At 37.4% G+C, this 22,331-nt stretch overlaps 2 protein-coding genes across 20 annotated transcripts in view; both read right to left on the minus strand.

The window, feature by feature from the left end:
* The window catches only part of LOC120770099 (EH domain-binding protein 1), a 32,982-nt gene extending 27,855 nt beyond the window's left edge, over nucleotides 1–5,127 (minus strand). For 4 of the 9 annotated variants that reach the window (XM_040097264.1, XM_040097265.1, XM_040097263.1 and 1 more), the window contains exons 1-2: nucleotides 5,058–5,127; nucleotides 1,338–1,813 (exon numbers count right to left, since the gene is read on the minus strand). In XM_040097264.1, coding sequence (XP_039953198.1) covers nucleotides 1,338–1,441 — 104 coding nt within the window. In that variant the 5' untranslated portion in view covers nucleotides 1,442–1,813; nucleotides 5,058–5,127. Of the gene's footprint in view, nucleotides 1–1,337; nucleotides 1,858–4,730; nucleotides 4,915–5,033 lie in introns of those variants that run through there. The other 5 variants (XM_040097259.1, XM_040097257.1, XM_040097258.1 and 2 more) reach the window with 5 other exon arrangements.
* A 3,012-nt stretch (nucleotides 5,128–8,139) lies between these two features.
* Nucleotides 8,140–22,331, minus strand: part of LOC120773084 (mitogen-activated protein kinase kinase kinase kinase 5) — an 82,403-nt gene continuing 68,211 nt past the window's right edge. For 8 of the 11 annotated variants that reach the window (XM_040102046.1, XM_040102045.1, XM_040102044.1 and 5 more), the window contains exons 6-15: nucleotides 19,915–20,002; nucleotides 19,404–19,467; nucleotides 15,385–15,423; nucleotides 10,225–11,398; nucleotides 10,025–10,148; nucleotides 9,609–9,962; nucleotides 9,107–9,550; nucleotides 8,825–9,046; nucleotides 8,544–8,670; nucleotides 8,140–8,475 (exon numbers count right to left, since the gene is read on the minus strand). In XM_040102046.1, coding sequence (XP_039957980.1) covers nucleotides 8,376–8,475; nucleotides 8,544–8,670; nucleotides 8,825–9,046; nucleotides 9,107–9,550; nucleotides 9,609–9,962; nucleotides 10,025–10,148; nucleotides 10,225–11,398; nucleotides 15,385–15,423; nucleotides 19,404–19,467; nucleotides 19,915–20,002 — 2,736 coding nt within the window. In that variant the 3' untranslated portion in view covers nucleotides 8,140–8,375. The remainder of the gene's footprint in view (nucleotides 8,476–8,543; nucleotides 8,671–8,824; nucleotides 9,047–9,106; nucleotides 9,551–9,608; nucleotides 9,963–10,024; nucleotides 10,149–10,224; nucleotides 11,399–15,384; nucleotides 15,424–19,403; nucleotides 19,468–19,914; nucleotides 20,003–22,331) is intronic. The other 3 variants (XM_040102048.1, XM_040102049.1, XM_040102047.1) reach the window with 3 other exon arrangements.

Raw genomic sequence — 22,331 nt, forward strand, 5'->3', positions numbered from 1 at the left:
CGATTCAATGAAGCTCAACTTTTCAGACGAATTAGCATCAAAACTCGACTGGCATTTGCAAAAGTTCACAGACACAAACGAGCGTAATTTTGGAAAAACGTGTTTTTGAGTAACGAAACCAAGATAAATAGGATGGGTCCAGCTGGAAAAACAATTGTACGTCGTGCACAAGATCAAATCATTAACCCTAGGTATACCAGAAACCCGTTAAGCACGATGTAAATATCATGGTCTGGGGGCGTTTTAATGGCATGGCGTCGGGTTCACATAAATGGGGAAAATATACCGGTGTCAGTATGTGGATATACTGGAGCCATTCACATTTGAATCCATGTCAAGGGGTAATTAAAAATTGTGGATAATTTTCGAGTTAGTCTCCAATTTTTTTCAGTGCATTTACCTTTTGTTTATTCCATCGCACAACTTTTTATGACACTTTTCATTCAGTGTTATTTGCTGTTCGAAAACGCCCGAAATTTACATACGCATCGACTTCCGCTCTTTTCACCTTTCGGAAAGCAACGGCAACGGCACCGGTCCACATTTTATATTCGCAAAGTCTGTCAAAGTTACTCGATTATTATGCTAATATAAGTACATACATACATATGTATGTGCATATAGCCCGCAATCCGCAAACATAGCGGACATGTTGCTATGTATGGAAGCAAATGTACTCGTTTAAGCCGCTCAAATTGTCTGTGCGGTTTGCGGCGAGAATATTGTGGGTCTATGTGGCAATCAGTTCCAATATGCACTAAGTATTTCATTAAGCGCAATGCAAAGTAGGTGAATAAGTACATATGTATGTATGAACACAAGTGTCCATATTTACACAGAAATGGGAATGATATATACTATATCTATGTGCATATATGTGAAAGTGTGTGGCTACTACGAAGTGTTTTAGGCAATTAGCTTGCGGAATTCGGCACATTTGACTTATGTAAGTATGTATATGAGCTCGTTCTATGAAACAAATCGGTGGCTCGTAACTTCAGCGTTCCTTCGATAATCAATTTCTGACAGGATTTCAATTGCATATTTACACAGAGAGTACTTTTCGCTACTTATTATGGGTTTAGTTACAATAATTTCGCCTAAGTGCATATTTTCTTAGAGCAACAAATACAACAATATCAGAAAGAAATATGATTTCGTCACGATTTGAATGAAAATAAAGGGTTTGTTTTCGTTTGACCCTTTTCTAGGGTAAAGTCTGAAATTTCATACACATACATATTTATGATTTCGACAATTTATATGATATAAAATATGCTTTTTGATAATCAGTAGTCTTTTTATTTATTTAAAAAGAATTGTGGGAAAGTACTCACCATTTGGCAGTCGTTTCTAGGCGCAGCTCATGATAGGATGAGGTAAATTGAAATTTGGCGGCCCGTTTATTGACGCGCTGCAAACGCTTCCAAACGCTGCCCATGACGCTGGCAGCTGCCGCGGAGGTGGTCTGCAGGTGCTGCAGGGCACTAACCGTCGACGGTTCGGAGGCGGCAAAAGATACAAGAAATCAGCACCAAAGTAAAGGCGCTGAGAGGCGGCGAGTTGAGCGGTTTAAAGATTTCGGCGCTGGAGTTAAGGGTGTTGTTGGTTTTTCTACTCCTTGGGTGACCACAATTATATATAATTAAAATATTTTTTTTACAAGTCTGTTAGATTTTCGGTTTTCACGGCTTTGTTTTATTTATTACTAGCTGTACACCTGCTGTGACTATGCGGTGTTCTTTAATTTTTTTTTTTATGATTTTACTTGCGTCGGTTTTCAAAGATACTTTGCCGATACTATTCCACAAAACTATCGAAAAATAATTTTTATTTTCGTAAATGGGTAATGAAACGCTGAAGAAGAGAATTATGTACGCATGTTAAGATATGCTCAAGTTGCGCGTTAATTAACTACGATTTGCACAACAACAACGACATCAACTAAATTCCCATACACAACTGCACCATGTACGTTACGGACGTCGCGTGTGAAAAACTCTGCTGCTGACTACTCGCTGTGACGCGTTCTTTGTCCAAAACAAGAAAATAAAGAACTATCAAGCTACAACCAGCGAAGAAAGGGTGCTTCTATCTACGTATGTATCTAGTATACGATTTAAGTCACAGCAGTCCGCCTCTGCCTTTTCTTATCTTTGTTGGCTTTACGTCATGTTGTCTTTTGGCAATTGTGACTAAATCTCTAAAACACATATGTACATACATACATACATACATATGTACATGCCTTCGTACACAAGTAGTGCACACACATTACAAATGTGTATGTATGTATGTATGTAGGTATAAGTTATTATTGGCTAGCATGGAGGTACACGTTTTGCTCAAACAGATTTCATTCTGTCCGGTCTGCTTGCGAAATTCATGGAGATTTTATAGTTTTTCTCTTAAATTTCTGCAACGCCTTATTGTCGGATTATTGCGTAGCACTTTCGAGTTAACAGCTGCCGTTCCCAGTCTCACCACTTGTTGTAGTTGTCCATTTATTGACGCACTGTCATGCGCTCGCACGCCAGGATTAGCACTTTGGGAGCCCCGTTACATGCTCTAGCAGTTTAGCTGATGAACTGGCACATCGCATGCATAAATATGCAATGTACATAAGTATGTATTAACAGCCAAAGACACATGCCTGCATAGGTGTTTAATAAACATATGTACATACATATGTACATATACATGTATTATTATTGTTTGTGTGTTTGCCAATATTCCGTTGAGATTAATCATGACTGACTTATTTATAGACGATCCAATGCGACTGTAAGTCAATTATAAATGTGGTACAGAGACATATTCTTGTTGCCATTGCATGTTAGCGTTTTAATGAGTTTTACTGTTGTTGTTTGTGTGTGCCAGCTAAAAGGCAATTTACACTTTGCGTGGAATTAGGTAAACAACGCAATTTCTGCTACAACCGATTTGCCTGATATGTCAAATATGTATGTATCAGTGTATTGTCGTGCACTTGTATCGGTTAATGCCGTTGCATATGCACCAGTATTCATACACACACATATAAAAATACGAGGCTGGTTCAGTGCATTGATAACCCGAACTTGTATATTTTCAATGTTATGCGTTATTTTTATAAGCAATTTCATTTGATAGACTTGCGTATTAATGTACATGTGTATGTATACACATACGTAAGTCCGTATATACCTTAAGTGGAAAGCGAAGAAGGTAAACAATATAATTCTCGTCTTGTAGTCTATTGGCATTTTGCTTTGCTTTTAATCTAATTCATCTATTAGTGATTCTATCCCATGCTCATTGCTGCGGAGCACATTTTTCGCTATTTTAAGGGAAATAAAAGTTAAAATTTAATTCTACAAAAAAAAAAATAAAATAAATTTCAAAAATGACATACTAAGTCTAAAATAGTAAACTAAGAAAATCTGAAATTTAGAGTTTTTTTTTAATAACTTGAAAAGTTCATATTGAAAACCTAATACAGGTTCTGTGCAGAAGAATTTGACACAGTTGATATGTGAATTAAATTCCCTCCCGAATGACTATGCTATGAAATATATTTTCGAGGTTTATTAACAAGATTATTACCATCATATAACTGTATCTTTGACTATACTCCAATATAACCAACCAATGGACAAGCATATGTACATACTTATATATTTAGCCATTGGAGAACAGATGTTTAAGCATAGATGATCACAAAGTGTTTTGAAAAGTATAAGAAGATAAACCGTTCAATTCTATCTACCTTTTTATCATACATGTATTTATATAAGTACATACATAAAAATGTACATATGTACATATGTATGTATTTTACTGCACCTACACCAACTCAAAATATATGAGGTAGCAACTAACAAGATAGGATACTTTTACAATCCTTTTGAAATTCGCAGCTGCTCCAAAGGGATTGTTTTCGAAGATATAAAGTGCTTAAAAGTAATATTATTTGCTCATTTTTAACAAGGACATATTTGATTATTCCACAGCTGTGTAGCAAGGAATGAGCTATGCGCATGCGCTGTGAAAAGTCAAGCAAGAGTTGTTTGAGGAAACACTAGCATACGCACAGAGTTTATAGCCAATATTATTCCACATTATATGAAGGACTTTATCCCCCTACACATTAATTTCACTACGCTCCATATCATTCCTCTGGTCCCTTAATGCCTTCACCTATCCTTCTTGTTTTCATTCGTGTACGAGTGCTTTGTTGTCTGTCGCTGTTGTTGTTTTTTCTCTTCTTTTGCAGAATAGGTTTCGCAGTCGTTCTTGTTTTAGCGACCTTTAAAAGTCACCTATTCATTTCTCTTTCGACTAGATTTGTTTTCTTCTGCAGAAATACATTCAGTAGTATTACACATTTTATTCAATATTTTTGCACACACTTTTTTCGTTTATACACTATATATAGATAATAGCGAAGAAAAAAACAAAAAAGGCAATAAAACACTACGTTGAAGCCACCCAATTGATGACGAGTCGGACTATGCAAGGGTTAGTATTTCCAACCGTCGACCAGACCATCAACTATGACGTCACTTTATCAAAAATATTAACATTGGCATTCATAGCTTAGTAAAAATCAGGGCTAATCCAGAAGTTTGGATATCCTGGTCAGCCCACAAACTTTGGAATATAGCTGCACATACATATGTATGGTATAATAATTGTAGTACTAATGGAATTTCATTCACTCGGCCAAGCCGTAACACAAGCTCACTCACTCCTTCAAACAGCACCAACATAGAAATAGCAACAATTTTAATGAAAATATCGTCAAATTTTACTCTGTTTCAATAAAATCACAAATTTTGGTTTACACTTATTCTTCACGAATATTTTTGCTACAAACACTTTGCACTTTAATTCGCTGTTTTGCACAATGAACACAACACCGAAAATAGAGATGGCTGCACACACCCGCACCTACTTCGCACAAGTGAAAACGAGTACGCTACATATACCAACTAAGAGTCGGTAGAAATGAGAGAACGACGGTGTGTTCTCTGGCCAAACACACCACACACCTATTAGCATGTATATATATTCACCGTCGCTACTAAATATTCCATGTGCCAACCAAATTCAACCAAACCGTTTCAACGCGTTGCTCAAAGTGTACTGAACTAGAGAACTTAAAACTTATAAGTTCTCTGACTGAACGCAGCTGATTGCTGCAGCACAGAAACTGTCAGAGCAGCTGTAGCGATGTCAACAGCTACAAAGAACGATTACCAACAATAATCGATAACTTTACTACGATTTCCTAAGTTTCTTTATCCACATTTGACTGACGAAAAACTAAAACCGATGCACAAAATTATTATTTTGTATTAATTATTTCGTGATATTTATTTTCCCGTCAGTTAAATTTTTTGTCGCCTCTTTGTGACAGACATAAATCGATAAACAAGTAAAGTAAATTTGTTATCTCTAATCAGTTCCAATACGCCAGTGTTGGGCAATTGTCACCCCGAAATGAAAGCGGTACAGGATGCTCTGTGCGCGACAAAACCTATTGGGAAACTAAAGAGAAACAGAGTGACGTGGGGTAATAAAAAACTAATGCAAAGGGAATATAAACTGTTACAAGAAACTATTCAAACTGTTATAAAAACAACTATAAAAACTGTTATAAAAACAACTATAAAAACTGTTATAAAAACAACTATAAAAACAACTATAAAAACTGTTATAAAAACAACTTTAAAAACTGTTATATGAAATTGAAATGAAAGCATTTGTTTTCTCTTTTTAATTGCAATTTATTAATCTGTATTTCAATCTCGTGCTGCGCAACAATTCATTGCCCCATTAGTTTTGCATTGTAATGCTTCAAATTTCGACTAAGAAAGTTTTTTTGCTTTTATGTTTTGTTCATACATATACATATATATTTAGTACTTTATTTATTTTCAACGAACTATAGTGTTTTTGTTTTGCATTTGAATTGTTTCTTTATTTAATGCCTAATACTCAATAGAAATCGTTACGTCTCTTAAACACACAAACTCGTACACACCCTTAGAGGCTACGCTGCTTACTTACATACAAACGTTACGTTACGTTACGTAACTTAACTACCAAAAAAGCTTTCTTCGCGTACAAATTTCCGAATTAAATCTCTACTCTCTCTCTATGTCTAACATCGCACTTTGATTTGATTTTCCGCCACTTTTCTACACACATACGCATATATGTATGTATGTATATATTTTTCCTTAAAGTTAAATTCTAACATTTCAATAGCGCACTAGCAGCTAGTTTATTATATCTTCACTTGTCTTAATTAAAATAAAACATAAGTTAAATACAATAGTTAATATTTAATAATTCTATCGCTTGCCACAACGGCAATTATTTGTTTGTAGCTTAAAGGGTCGCTTATGCAACAAATTAGAGTAATTAAAAATTTACAATTGTATCACTTAAATCGGCGTTTGTTTGCTTCGTATGCAGTTCCCGAACCGCTTTGAAGCGTGAATGCTGTTACTACACACGCGCTGGAATCTCTGTGGAGACCCTGGAATAGCTTTTACAAGTCTTCTTTGTATAGTATAATGGTCCAATTAAATATATGGTATACATTTACATTTATTAATAATTTGTGAGTTTTTGTTGACTTCTTTCGTTCTTAGACAGTTTAAATGCATGTGTATGTATGTATGAACTCTTTCTATTTTTTCTTTAAATAGCTTTTTAATGCATTTTCATTGTGTAAAGCTGTTCGCAATTAACTTTTTTGTGTTGTTGTATGAATGGGAGTTTGGTATGTTTGAATTAGTGTCAACGGTGAACGTGTGTATATTTTCCGCTAAGCGACTAAATGGCGGAAGTTGCACATAATCAAGAAGAACATTAATTAAATTATTATTAGTTAAATGATAATTAACAAAACCTCACAAAAACTTAAAAGTTTAGGAGTTCGCCGCGCTGCATATTCATTTTTTACATTTTCTCAATGACTTAGATCTGCAGTGGCGTTATTAGCGTTTCGCACTGTTTTGGGTTGTGTGTCCACAGAGCTGTGTGTGTGTGTATGCCTAAATATATATTAAAAATATACTTTCTTACGCTTAACACTCACATTTATCATGCTACTTAAAGTAATCTAAAATTCAATGCTCTAGTTTATCAAACAACATATCCGATTTTATATATATCCTCTTACGGTTTAAGTCAGTTATTTTCAAATTTCAAGTTTTATTAGCTAGCGTGCTCGTAGAAGTGGGGCTGTGCGCATATTTGTTGCAAACATTGCAAAGTTTCAAATCAACTGGAGGAGCGTAAGGTGAAAGCTAAATTTACTGCGGATCTAAAATGTTTCATACGACTGCTCGCACAGCCCTTGCTAAAATACTCTTTATTGCAATTGCATTCAGTAGTCCTTTTTGTTGTGTTGATTTCAAATTGTTTATGTGCTGTGTTTGTAAATATACATAGTTCTCAGTTGTTTTTTATATTTATAATTTAATTTTTTTATACTAAAAATTGCAAGCAATGTCATATGCTTTATAATTTACTTGATTAACCTAATTTTTCGCAGTGTTTTATGTTTCAACTTTCAAGCATGTATTTCATAACAATCAATCAATCACTTTGCTGTTTATTCAGCGCTTTGCCATTTCGTTTCTAATACCTTGTATGCAAATACCGTGAAAATCTATAAAATATTCACTTAAAGTAGTTCCATATATGCAAACGTGTTTAGGTCTAGTAAAATCTAAGAAAGTTACATGTATTGCAGCCACTAACTTAAAATCATTTTGCAATTTAAAAATAACGAAATTACATAAGCGATAATAGCTTGTATATACAAATAATATTTTCAGTATTTCATGCGCATTGCGCAATCATTCACAAAACAATTAATGAAATCCGGCTTATATACAACTTTGTTTATAATGGCTCTATTTTGACTTCGCGCTGCATGATCTGTACACACTATAAAAAACGCAGATAATCTGCATTTAATCTCAAAACGCTTTGGCATTGGCGCAGCGCAACATTCGCTGGTTTTGTCGCGCTTTCACACTCACTTTTTGTTTGTTTTTATGTGCAAATTTACAAAAAAAAAAAGAAAAACGGACGCTAGAAAAATGCTTAAAATTAATTTTAATTTTATACCAAAAGTTTAGTAAGATTTTTTTTTCATTTTTCCGACATTCATTTCACTTAATTTCATATGCTCATTTTATTTAAATTTATACTCGCTTATGTATGCATACGTAACGTAAGTCAGTTTGTTCAGTTTTCCCTTTGCATTTTTGCTTCGGTTTTTTTGTAGTAAACATAATATTTTGTTTCACTTGCTTCACATATGTAGTTAATTGCATTTAACACTATAATTTTTGTAATTATATAGTTAATTAATAACTGGCCTCATGGCCGGCTAGAATGTAAAGATCATGCCCCTCCTCGCTGCCCAGCGAACCGGTGCGCAGCAATTGACTCTCCAAAGCGACGACTCTGCAAAGCGAAGACAAAGAAACAAATTAGTACTTTCTACTCTAACGGTAATGGAGTGAGGCAATTACTTATCACAGCCGAGCAGCCGATATGTACGACTCATGTCCTTGATTTCTTGCGTAATTTCGCCGTTTCGCAACGACTTGCCCTGCATGCCGTGCTTGTGGAATGCTAATACGCTATCGGGTAGACAAACTGCAAGAATAAGCAAGCAGAAAATTCAAAATAATTTACATAGAACACCCACACACAAACAAACAGAATGATTAGTTTATTTAATTCTAGGAGGCCTTGACCATTGCATGGAGCACTCAGGTGATTGGTAGTTCACAGCTACATTGCTACCTACCTATGCTGTCCACATTGAAATCGAAATTGAGTTGCGAGACCAATTTCTTGTGTTGCTTTGGATTACCCTGTAGCGTGACGACTTGTATGATGTTGCCATAGCAGACCAGTATCGCATCCTTTTCGACCTGATGCACCTTCACAACTTTCAACAGATCTCTTCGTGGCACCATTGTGGCCGTGGCATCGAAGTCCAGATCGTCTGAATGGAACCAGCTGGCGCCTAAGGAAGAAATGTAATGAAGTATAGTGGACTGCACATGTGGTAAAAGCGCGGTCTCACTATTCATATTGATCAGCTCGAGCTTCAGGCAGCCGTTGAGTGCCTTTCGCACGCCCGTGCAGACAATTGGATATTCCAGCTCCGGTGTGATGATCATCTCGAAGACGGGTGTGTGGCCGTTTAGCACACAGCCATGTCCCCCACCCAGTATGCTCGATGCCGGCCACTCGCATTGCTTAAGCAGCATGAATTTGTTCAGCGGATCGTACCATTGCATGAGGAATATGCCACTGGGCGTGGCACCGCACAAGTACTTGTAGCCGTTATAAGGATTCCTTGTTACACAGCATTGGGTGCAGCCCTTGGTGTCGGGCACCTTTGTGGTGAGCGCGAATTTGCGCGGGACCAGTCTTTCGGGTATTTTGTTCATGTGCAGCGAGAAACGGTGCGTCTGCTTGGAATGTAACGCGATCAGATCGTGTCGATACAATTGACAAGATTTGCCTGGACGTAGAACAGAGATTAGCAAGTGCAAATTGTGGAATTTTCAAATGTCGCTCACCTGATAGACTCATGAGTACGTCCTTAATCACATACAGCCAGGTGGTGCGACGCGGAAACAGCTGATCGATGACGGCATCGTGCAGCTCGTTCATGTTTAGGTTGAAGATGCCCTCGTCGGCGCCGATGAGTAGATGCTGGTCGCGCGTTTCGGGATGGATCCACGAGGCTGTGCAGTGTATGCGGAGTGGACAGCCGTTGAAGATTTTCGAAAAACATGCGCCCATATGTACCTTTGGCGTGGGCGGTAGACCATTGGAAATGGGGCGTGGCGGGGTATGGCGGCGACGATGTGAGCGTTTCGGAGGCACGGGAGGCGTATTATTGAGCAGATCCGGTTGCGCTTCTTTCTCCACTGCAAGACAATATTTAGACAAAATTTGTGATATTGAAAAGTAAGAATTGTTTTTGTGTTACCTTCGTCGTCTTGTGTGCCGCCATCGCTGAGACTGCGTGTTCTCGACGATTTGCCCATGTCATTGAGCAGCCCAATCAGCTGATCCATTGAGCTGTGGCGGCGTGGTGAGTCCTCCAGACCGTTCTATAGTACAATGAGAAAGTGAAAAAGTCAATCGAACTTCTCTTGCAGCGAGGGCGTCTAGTTTGCGCATACGCACCTGATTACTCTCATGCCTATAATCACAATTGCTGTCGTTGCTGCTGCCGCCAATCGCTTGCCCAGATGTGGGCGTACACTCTCCCGACAACGGAGCCGCCGCGCCGGCAGGGATGGCCGATATGGACGACGTTGCTACGGATGCACTAGTTGTTGTTGCCGAATCGGTCACCGAAGTGTTGCTATTAAAATAATTGGTGCCATTATTACGCAGCAAATTAGTGAATAAATGTGACGTGGAAGCAGAGGAATGCATAAGCACATCACGAGCAAACGCGGACGAAGATGACGATGGTGATGGGGACGCGCCACCACCGCCGACACCACCACTAACACCACCAAAACCACCAGCACTACCAACACTACCACCTCCGCTACTCCTATCAATTCCTAACATACCAACACCACCACTTCCCCCGCCACCATTAGTACCACTAACACTGCCGCCTAAGCCAAAGCCAAAGCCACCACCTCCAATACCACCGCCGATGCCGCCGCCGCCGCTTTCGCAACTCAAATTGTCCAGTGGATTGTACAAGGACGAGGACAATGACGTGTACTGCGATTGGCCATTTAGCTTTGCTGGCGCCCCAACTGCGGTTCCATAGGAGTTGCTGGACGTGGATGCCGACAGGCCGGTGGCGCTGGTTGAGCGCGAATTTATATTGCTGCCGCTGCTGCTGGCGCCGCCGTTGCTGTGGCTATTACTGTTACTGTTGTTGGTGTAGTGCATGTAATGATGATGATGATGATGGTGATAATGTGGCTGCTGTTGCTGCTGTTGGTGGTGGTGCCGCGCATCGCTGTCATGATTGGCGTTATTGACCACAGCGTCAACCGACGTTGTGCGCATGTTAGAGAAGCCGAAACTCAGTCCCAAATAGGCAGACATCGAATGGCCCAAGCCGCTCGCGCTAGTAACCGAGCTGACAGCATCGCCACCATTCACAGTGGCAGCTGTCGATGGCGCCGCGGAGGTTGCGTTGGAGCTGCTGATGTCGTCGGGCGCGGTTGGCGCTGCGGCATCGTTGGCGCCGCTGACGCCACCGTTTTCATTGCCATTGCCATTGCCGTTGCCATTACCGTTGCCGTTGCCGTTACCGTTACCACCATTGTGCGCGCAGTGGCATTCGGTGCTAAGCAGATCTTTGGTATCGGTTAACGGTAGGGTGGCTCTGTAAGGATGTGAGCAGTGAGCAGTGATCAGCAATCAGCGTGTGCGCGCGTAACAAACAAATGTGTGATGAGCGATTTGGGTGACACCGAACACAAAAAGGTGACGAGCGCATGAAGGTGAGAGCGGGAGAAAAGATATAAAAGGCGACAAATGAGCAGTGATTGCAGTGGGAGCGCTTGTGCGCCTATAACTAGGCTATCTTATACATACATGTTTATATATGAATTCACATTGCTACGAGATTTTAGAGCGAAATTATTGAATACTTTACATAGTTCAGATACATGTGTATGTATGTATGTATGTGTATATGCAATGAGGCGAATAGATGCGTTGTGCTGAGTAAGGTATGTTGTTGTTGTTCTGGTTTATATGCATTTTACAGTTAATTATGTTATTTGTTGTTGTATAACTGCTACTTGGTAAGCGTTTTTCAGTTCAACCCCAAAACATTTGCAATTCTACTCATTGAATACAGTTAATTAATACAGTTATGCGGACGAGAGATTAGTGCTGCACTTGTTATTGTTATTTTTGTTAATGAAAATTAGTGAATTAAATGGAATGTATTATTGTATTATTAAAAAAGAGTGTGTATGCAAGTCAAATTATATTCGACAACAAAACATACCGTTATTTCGGGCAAATGAAAGAAATAATGTTCAGATATTAATAAAAAAAATCGAAAGTTATGTTATGCACATATACACATGTATGTATGTGTGTAAGTATGCGATTACGTAAGGAACACACACAAATAGAAGGCATGCGGAGACTCTCGAACTAAACCGACGACGATTACTTGATTGGTTGCTGTGTGGAGTTTGGTGATTTTGGTTGTGTCGCTTTTGGATTCTGCTGTGTTTGTTGACTGTTTACTGTTTTATGTAACCTTTAAGCATTAAATATAAGCGAAAATTTCGCAAGGCTTTAATTTTAGAGACTCGTGCTAAGTTGCCTGGGGCTAAACCAAACAAAAAGTAGTTTTTATGTAAACTATTGGATGTCTTAAATGAAATCGTTCGGTAGGCAATTTGAAATTTGGTTCGGTCCATCGATTTTGCGATAGCAAGAACATTCTTTGTATATCAAGTAGTGTTATGCAAAAAAACGAAGAAAAAGTAATAATTTTTTCTTGTATTTGGAAAATTAATAAAAATAATTTAAAAAAAGGTTATGAAAAAGTTATTAAAAGTATTTGGAAATTTAATAAAAAATAATAAAACCCTAGTTAATAAAGTAAACATGTGTGTGTGTGTGTCACCTAAATATAATTTTCCACACACACAGCAAACGAATTTTCATATTTTACACATTGCTGCTGGTGGATTAAAGTGCAATCAATAATAAAACAAAAATAAAAGTAAAAAAATACAACAAAGCAAAAAAGTCATCTTAAAAAACAGGAGAGACGGATGGAAAGGTTGACATGCGAATTTTGAGTTATACACTGAAATCACACACACACATATACTACAATAAAGAAAAATAAGCAAACTTATAGAGCAGTTATGGAGACATGTAGTACACATAAATTATATAAATACACCATAGACAAACAGATATAACGATGGACGCTAATATATACATATATACAAAAACAAGCAAGCAAAGCATCTTTTCACGAAAAAAAAAAAAACAAAACAAAACAAGAAGCAAGAAAAACGTTCACTTCGGCTATAATACCCTTCACAAATAATGAAGTTTCCATACAGGAACTTGATTTTGAACGCTCAGTTCGTATGACAGCTATATGATATAGTCCGATCTGAAAAGTCCGATCTAGAAAATTTCTTCAGACATTGTAGTGTTGTCTTGGAAAATAAATCTATAGTTTAGTCAAAAAAGATTTCTATTTCTAATCAAACTTCAACTTATTTTCTTATATTTATAATGAACTTTAATGACACAAATATGTACCATTTTGGTCGACCACTTTTTGTAATTTTTCCGCTAGAAACATTATTCCATCAGTGTAAACTTTTCTGGATAAAGAATCAATTGTTCAACCAGGCTGGAGCAGCTCATAGTGGATGATTCCTTTTCAATCTCACCAAACGCTCAGCATAACCTTTTGAGGCGACAATTCTGACCTTGCGATCATTTGTTGAGCTTTTATTGTCGTATTTGATCCACTTATCGTCCCCTGTTACCATTCGCTTCAGAAATGGATCGATTTCATTTCGTTTGAGCAAAGAATCGCAGATGTTAATTGGGTCCATTAAATGTTTCACAGACAATTCATGTGATACCCAAAACATCGAACTTCTTTTTGTAGTAAGCCTTTTTTAAATGGTTCAAAACCGTTTGATGATGAATGTTAAGTTCCTCAACGATGTCATGGCTGCTTATGTGACGGTCCTGGTCAATCTTTTCCTCAATTTCATCGACTTTTTCAACGATAGGTCGACTAGAGTGAGGTGCATCTTTCACATCGAAATTACTATAGCGGAAGCGAGCGAACCATTGTTGTGCTACACGAACTGATACAGCATCGTCTTCGTAAACTTCAGAAATTTCATTGGTGGCTTGCGTGGCGTTCTTCCCGTTTTTATAAAAAAATTTGAAAATATAGCGAATTTCTTTATTATTTTCACTCATTTTTGAACAGCTGTAACTTTTTTTTGGTTAAAATCTCATCTTTCCAACACTATATGGTACGACACAATGTGATTGGTAGCACTGGAGATACATATATGACTGCAAGGCATCTATTGACAAAATGCGAAAAGACTGTTTCGAGTCCATTGTTGCTGCACGATTTTCCACAGACAGTGTATCTGCTGAGTCGGCATGTGTTCTTTTCTCAGAAACATATAAAAAATTTAATGTATTGGAAATTATGCGGAACATAGACATCTTTGGATCGAGGGACAAAGAACTCCCAAAGTGCTAAAAGCATGCACACCAACACCAACACAGTTGCGTCACACAAATATGGATTTCTGCGCGATTAGCGCCATTTCCATACAACGGTCCACGTATACAAGAGAATTGTCTATTTTGTCTATGACTAGCATGCGAGGAGGGTAATATGCTAATAAAATATACACAGAAAGCGAAAATAAATTGCATATAAACTAGAAATTGATGGGTGAAGGGTGTGTGAAAGGGTCATATTGAATTTTCTGAATTATGGCCAATTTGATGATGCTAACCAAAATATGCGTGGATGTGTGTGTATTTTGTATTATGCAAAATTATATGTGGGGCGATTTATGATCATAATTAAGTTCAATAACGCAAATTTGTGCATTTGAAGGAGTCCTGAAATATTTCGCTGAATTTATTTCACACTTTCACAAATAAATTAAGGAGTTTATGTCAGAAGGAAAGAGAGGGAGAGAGAGAGAGAGAGAGAGAGAGACAAAAATATTTTTTATTTAAGCACAGTTTAAGCGATACTGGAATAACTTCTCTCAGTAAAAAAAACTCGCAAAAAAATAAATAAAAATGAAAGCATAATAAAACATTAATTTCAATTACGTAAAATGAATAATTTATTCATTCAGCGGTTTTTGTGAAAAATTATTTAATTAATTTCTTCCACAACTTTCAGGTCAACTTCAATGCACAAGTTTGCGAGGGTTACACTCAGGTTTTAAGATTAGCTGATATTTGGTAATAAATTATAATAGTATAATAAAACATAAATAAAAAAAAATAAAATAAAAATAACAACTAAATATAAATAAAATAAATGATAAAAACAAAAAGTGTTCAGTTCCATCGCGTTTATGGCAAAAGCTGCGCTCGTGAATTATGGCAAGAAATGTTGCGTATGACTATGAATAGCTGGGTGACATTATCTCGGTCTTCTTTTAAGTAGAACACGAACTTTAGCATTTCGATACGATTGGTGAGTATTTGGAAAAAAAAATTCTCGAAAAAATGGATATTTTCTTTCGCACGGCATTTGCAGTAAACGTGCTGATAGTTGTATTTGTAAATGTTGTTGTTGTTTTTATTATTGTAAGTATTTACCTTAGCTTTAGCTCCTCATCAATATACTGTAAGAGGCTCCTACAAGTAACACAAACAAAATGCAAGAAGAAAAAAATAACAAAAACAGCATAAGAATGAGAAAATACATCAAATACAAGCAAAATTCAAATATTCTTTCAAATGCTGTGGCAAAAACATAATAATTTATAAATTAAAATATTGAAAAAGAAATTTCCAAATTCAACAAAAAGTAAAAGTTAGAAAAGACGCTTGTTTCTTCGGAAAAGTGTTAAAAAGCAAAAAAGAGTGGAGTTAGAGGTGGGAGAAGGCAGGATATTCTAATGGAAGAGTAGTGGTTGGTGACAGTTAAGAAGAGAGATAACGTGCAAAAAACTGTCAAATATTAATTAATTAAACTGAAAAAAAAAATAAAATTTAGTTGAATTAAAATTTTGAGGTTAAGGTGCACGCGCTGACACGGCACGAAGAGTCCAACTTGGGCTGCGGGACTTTTCATTAACTCGCTTAAATTACAAACACACTGTGTTCCAAGAGCAGAGCACAGGCGAGACCACGAAAATGGCGAAATAAAATAAAATGTTTGTTCGCGCTCATAAATTGGAAATTGCAGTTTCAATATTGCAAAGAAATAGAAACGAAAAACGGGGAAAAAATATCTGCAGTCAAACACAAATGAAAAAAAAGGTCATAAGTACATATTTTTTGGAATTCAAAGCATGTACGCGTGTGTACGCGTGTGTTTGTGCGTCGTCTTTATAGCCAAATTATTGACAGTTGCTGACGGTCTGAGTGTGTGAGTTAAGTGCAGAAGGCATTTGCAAGCGTCTAACGTCACAAGAGTGAAGGTGAAAGCAGAAGGTGCACGTGTAAGCGCCTCAAATGCTGCTTCATTTTTTTGTTTGGAGTTTTTTCATGTTTAATATAGTGCGAGATAATAACTAAAGAAAAAAATAACAATTTTGAATAAATAGAAACTGGTAATTAAAGAAAAACTCTGGTTGAAGCAAACAAAATTGAAATTTTCCCAATTGTGAATTGCATTTTTTTGTATAAATAAGATCAAATGTACTTCGAAAATGTGCAAAGTATTTGCTGCGTTGGTGTCTGGGACCTATTTTCTTGCAGTCCCTTCCGCGCCTGAGTGGAGCGTGTGGGTGTAGAGCCGCTTGTCGTACAACAATACACTTTCAACTAAATCATAGATAAAACTACTCAAAAAACTAAAGGAAAAATGTTCGTTTGATGTGCTAAGAGGTTTGTGGGGTATTTGAGGTGTCCTGATTAGGAATTTCAGTTCAAACAATTTCCATCAAGTACAGCTTTTTTTGACTTATTAGTAAATCGTGGTGGTCCTTTGACCCCATACCACTTGACTACAATACCCAAAATCCACGTGTTACGGAATTTTTACTATCATTTTCGGTTTCCCTCTTCTTATTTACTGGCGTAGACACCGCTTACGCGATTATGGCCGAGTTAGCAACAGCACGCTAGTCCTTTCTTCTGTTCGGTTTCGGTTTTAACCGTAAACTAGTGAAATTAATAAGAAATCAAGAAAATATTGGGTAGTCGAAAAAATCTTTTCGTATTTCTAATCAAACTTCAACTAGAGACATTATTCCATCAATTTCCAGAACGGAAGCGAGCGAACCATTGTTGTGCTACTCGTACTGATACAGCATCGTCTCCGTAAACTTCACAAATTTCATTGGTGGCTTGCGTGGCATTTTTCCCTTTTTTATATAAAAATTTCAATCTATTGCGAATTTTTTCATCGAATTTCAATCTATTGCGAATTATTTTCACTCGTTTTTGAACAGCTGCAATTGTTTTTTTTTACTACCCCGAATTGAATATTTTTTTAAACGAAGCTTAAAGTCCCACCTTTCCAACTCTATATGGTATGACACAATGTGATTGGTAGCACTGGAGATATATGTACGACTGCTACGACATCTATTGACAAAATACGAAAAGACTTTTTCGACTACCCAATATTTGTAAAAACTAAATTCAATTAAATACTAGAATTTGTTTAACCGTTGCATCTATAAAAGAGCCAAAATTGCAAACTAAATGTCCACATAATTTCATTCATTTAATATTATTATATTTTTCAATTAAAAATATTTTCATTTCCCAACGTTTTTTCGATGCTTTCGTTGTCCATTAAAAACTTAGCGAAAACACATTGACCACAGTTTACATAATATCAGCGCGGCATTAAAAAATTATCATCAAAATTTATATTTTTTCAGTGCAAATGAAAGTATTTTGCTTTCAAATTTTTTCATAATTCAACCCCGCGCTCCTCTAATCCTTTATCACAAATTCGGCGGCAAAGAGCGAGTAAATCATAGATAAACGCACAAAATAGCCAAAATAACGAAGTGAATTAGTAAATTGCATGAAGGGAAAACTGGAAAACTTTGGAGAAATTTCATTAAACGTTTTGCCAACTGTTGGTTGGTATGCGGAGTGCGGAGCGTGAGCAGCGAGGGCATACAGTTTATAATAATCATAGTGCATTAGGGCTAAACATGCGATAACAGGATGCAAGAAAAAATGAAATGAAAACGAAAAAGTTAAAATTCAAGCGTGAAAATAGGAAAATCGTAAATAAAAAAATTAAAGTGAAGCAAAAAACGCAAATTGCTGCATTTGTGCACTGATATTTCGCACACACTGCACATACACACACGCGTGAGAGTTTCCAACACAACTCTACATGCATACACACAGCAGTTGCCAGCGGCAATAAGCAATTTGCTAAGCGGAAACATAACTTTGGTTGCGAAACGGGCGAGCGGCACAAAAAGTGCATTTTTGGATTTTTAACTTTGTGTTTTTTGTGGTTTGGCTGCGCTAAAAAGTCGCCCAGCATTTATTTGGCGGCACATTGACAGGCGCTTTTCATCAATACGCCGGCGTGCCAGCAACAAACCGGAAGCAATTAGGTGCGAAAAAAGCAGCCGAGATGCCAGAAGAAATGCGAAACATAAAGTCAGGCGTGCAGCAGCGGCTTTTGAATTAACAAAAAAACTTAACATTGCAAACAAAAGCACTGAAGCGAGATTGCTGTGCAGCGAACACTGTACTTGTGCGTATGTGTGCGTGTACTGGTTCGGTGTTTGTGTGAGCCAACCTTAAGGACATGTTCATAATCAAAGTGCCGGTGAGCTTTCGGCGCCGCACTGCAGCTAAAGGACTAAAAATAAAGAAAAACGAAAAGTTGCTGGAGAAAATTATGTTTACAAAAATAATTACCAGATAATAAGGGTTAAATCGAACGCAACTGCGCATAGTAACTCGAAGAAATCAAAAGCAATAAGAATGAAATTAAAGTTTCAGCAAAACTGTGATGATGTTGTTGTGAACAAGATTCACGTTGTAGTGAAAGTAAAAAATGAGCGAGATTTCGAAAAAGCCGTTTGCAGAGTGTATGAAGCGTGATTTGAAAAAGTTGTTTACTCTTTTTGAAAAACTACGCCGATGTGTATGTATGTTTGTATTTATAGGTGTGGTGTGATTATTGAACAATGTGTGCATATATGTATGTATGTATGTGTGTGCATATAAATAATGTGTTTGTTATGTTCCCCAGGCGTATGTATATGCTTCGCACATGTGTTGTGTGCAGTTATGCGCGCCAAAACGTAGGCAAGAGTGTGCAGATGTGCTTGTTAGCTCTCGTGTCAAACTCGAGGGAATATATGTGGCGGAAATAATACAAGAAGACAGCGTAAGCTTAATGAAAAAAATCGTTTTAGTGTTGTTATGCGGTTGTTGTTTTTGTTGTTACATTCAATATACGACGTATAAAGCAATTATGTAGACAAACAGGAAATTGAAGTATACTTTCAGGCGTTTCACGGACACATTTAACTCGGCAAACGTGTAACAGCGAAAAAAGCAATTTTTTTTCCTTTTTTGCTTTGGCAAATTGAAATATACGGTAAATATTTGTATATGTACATAGAAACATATAATATACTACAATACATAGCGAAATAATAAAATGAAATGAATATACGTACATGTCGCTGGGCAAAGTTTCGGGACTAGATGAGCGATCATTCCACTGCGAATTCGTTGTCATGCCTACAATGAAAAATCAGTTAGTTTCATATATATATACATATATATATGTATATAACACGTGTGTACATGTGTATGAGCAGATTAACGCTACTTAGAAACACTTAAACAAAAACCGCCGAATATCACTTTAATGCTTCTCCACTTGAAAGCAAAAGCCCAAAAGTATCTCAGTAAAGGAGCATTTAAAGTGGTGGCGTTAAAGCAAAACGCGCTACAGCAGAAGGGTGCAGCACGCATTCGAAGAAAGGGGAGTACACCACAAATATGCTTAAGCGTCAGCACCTCTCTTTCCTTTGAAGAAGCGAGCACAACGACGCGGTTTACTCCCCCCTCCAAGCACAGTTGCATAGATATGTGTGTGTATAGGGTGTATATTTCGGTAAGATTACGTACGTAAGCACGTTATATAATATGGCAGACGATTGAGGTTAACTGTGAAACACTTACCTGTTTTCAAAGTGTGATTTTGCGGTGAAATACCATTTGGCCTTGATGTCATTTTGCTTGCTATTCGTTGTGGTACGCTGGCGACAGTCTATTTTGGCATTTCGTTTGTTTATTTCGAGTGATTGTGGTTGCCGTTGTTATTGTTGTTGTTAGTTTAAAATATTGGTGACCAGCGCGCAGGGCATGGAGCCGAAGGTCAACATTGGAGCATAACGAACAGACGCGGAGCGCAATAAAAGGAAAATAAAAAAGAGACAAAAAATTAATTCAAGTTGAAATTCAATTTATTAATATACGGCAGCATGTCAATGTCGATTTTATGCAGGGAATTATTGTTTCGTTGCAGTGGCGGAGAGAAGATATAAAAATCCACATTTATTATATAGTTTTTCCAAAATCGGAAGAAAAAACATAAATTTCAACAATTCTCCCATTATGTATTTGAATTTGGTGTATTTCTTGTTTGCGCTTGCGGCCCTTATGTCTCTGCCCATGCAATAGAAATGGCACTTCAATGCCCCCACTTAAAATTTACGAACTGAGTATTCTTAAAATCAGCATCAATGGCAGCAGCCACAATCGGCCTGCCTCAAAGTGCCCTACAGCGGGAAGGAGGCTTGTAAATTGGATAGTATCTGCAGCAATCAATCAATCAATAAATGCTCTTACAATTTTACTAATGAAAGAAATATGCAAATAAAATAAAATATTCGTTTACGCAAATTGACAAAGGGACTCAGCAACTGACCGACTATCTATCTAAACTGATGAAAAATTCAGCATGTCCATGTATTTGTGCGAGCACACACGTGAGCAGAGATCGTAGCTGAAAGGAAATTGATTAAATTTGTAGAGCACTACATGTAAACATGAAGAGTATTTCATATTTTAAAGTTTTATTTGAAACAAAAATGTTAAAAATTCCCAAATCCCTTTAATAACTCAGCGGCATCGAGCTGAAGGGAGTGTAAACACGCAAGTTAACCAACTTGAATATTTGGTTGCGTGCGGTAGTTAGAAATAAAATGGTATATTTAGTGCGTCTGTATGTACATACATATATGCATATGTAAATATTTTCAATAGCATCCACAGCGCAGCGAAAACAAAACAAAATAGAAATTATAAAAATATTGCACGCAACCAAGGCTTCAGCGGAATTGAATTGCTGAAGCGGAAGCTTAAAAATAATAATATTAGTGCGCCACCATGGCCACCAACGCCACCGCAAATGCCTACGAGCCTAGCTGGTGCTTATAAAGTTCCATTTCCAGCCGCCACATTTCGCTGTGTTGCTTTAAGCTTCATTACTTACACACATGCGGCCATACACATACTGATAGAGTGTCAGCAAGTGGCGTTGTGTGCGTGCACAAGTGCGCGCTTCCACCATGGCCGCAGCAGCAGCCACAGCCGCAGCATGCACATAAATCAAAAATGTTTACCTAACAATCAATAAATCTAATTGAGTGCCGAAATGACAAAAGCAAGGCGAAAGCAATCTGCCAGAGTGTGGGAGGCTTCAAAAACTACTTCAAATCTATTGAAAATGCTAAAAATTTTATCCTTTTTGGATTTGCTACAAAAAAAAACACGCGTCAACAAAGGAACCTTTAACAAATGTCTGGCGCCCAACAGACGCGAATAGGCCAGTGTCACAACAAGTGCGATTGGTACACAAGAAATAACGGTTAGAGCATATGCACATGAGAAGTTGTCATCGATGGCGGCACACAAAGGTTGTCGGTTTTGGCAAATCTAAACAGAAAACTTGTCACCGAAAAGTCACATTTATCCTTTTCAGCTCACTCCACGTGCCACAAATTACAGTTCAAGTCCCGTTTGTGTGGTTGTATGGATGTGTATGTGTGCCTTGTATTCGACTTTCAAAAATACCAGCTCTCACCACTGGTAACGACAGTCGTAAAGTTCGATGGCCCAATAAATTATAGACGTCCGCCTAAAATGGAGGCGAGAGAGGCGTATGTGGAAATTTGTACCTACAGGTGTCCTATTGAGCGAACTGACATAGTCCTTAAACCATTTTATTTTGGACTTTTCGCCAAAATCTCCAGAAGGACGTATTTTTTCAACTTTGCTCAATCAGACTTTTCCTAAACACTTCCAAAATCATCCCGATAAATACTACTACAAATAAATATACAACTGTCATTCCTCCCTCATTTATTGTTGTTTTTGTAGCGGCAGAAAACACTCCCTAAACTCTTCAGAGGAATGCTGTTGCGGTAACAGTCTTCAGCCAAATACAAACCAAGGTTCGTTCCGGTAATGTAGACTACACCATCGTGAGTCACTCATACGCTGTGGACAACAAGCCGCTAGACTTCTGTATTTAAAGCCAGAAACCCTAAACTTGTGGTTTAAGACAAAGAACATTTATATAACTTTATCTTTAA

This window comes from Bactrocera tryoni, chromosome 3 (genome assembly GCF_016617805.1).
Source record: "Bactrocera tryoni isolate S06 chromosome 3, CSIRO_BtryS06_freeze2, whole genome shotgun sequence".
Lineage (NCBI taxonomy): Eukaryota > Metazoa > Arthropoda > Insecta > Diptera > Tephritidae > Bactrocera > Bactrocera tryoni.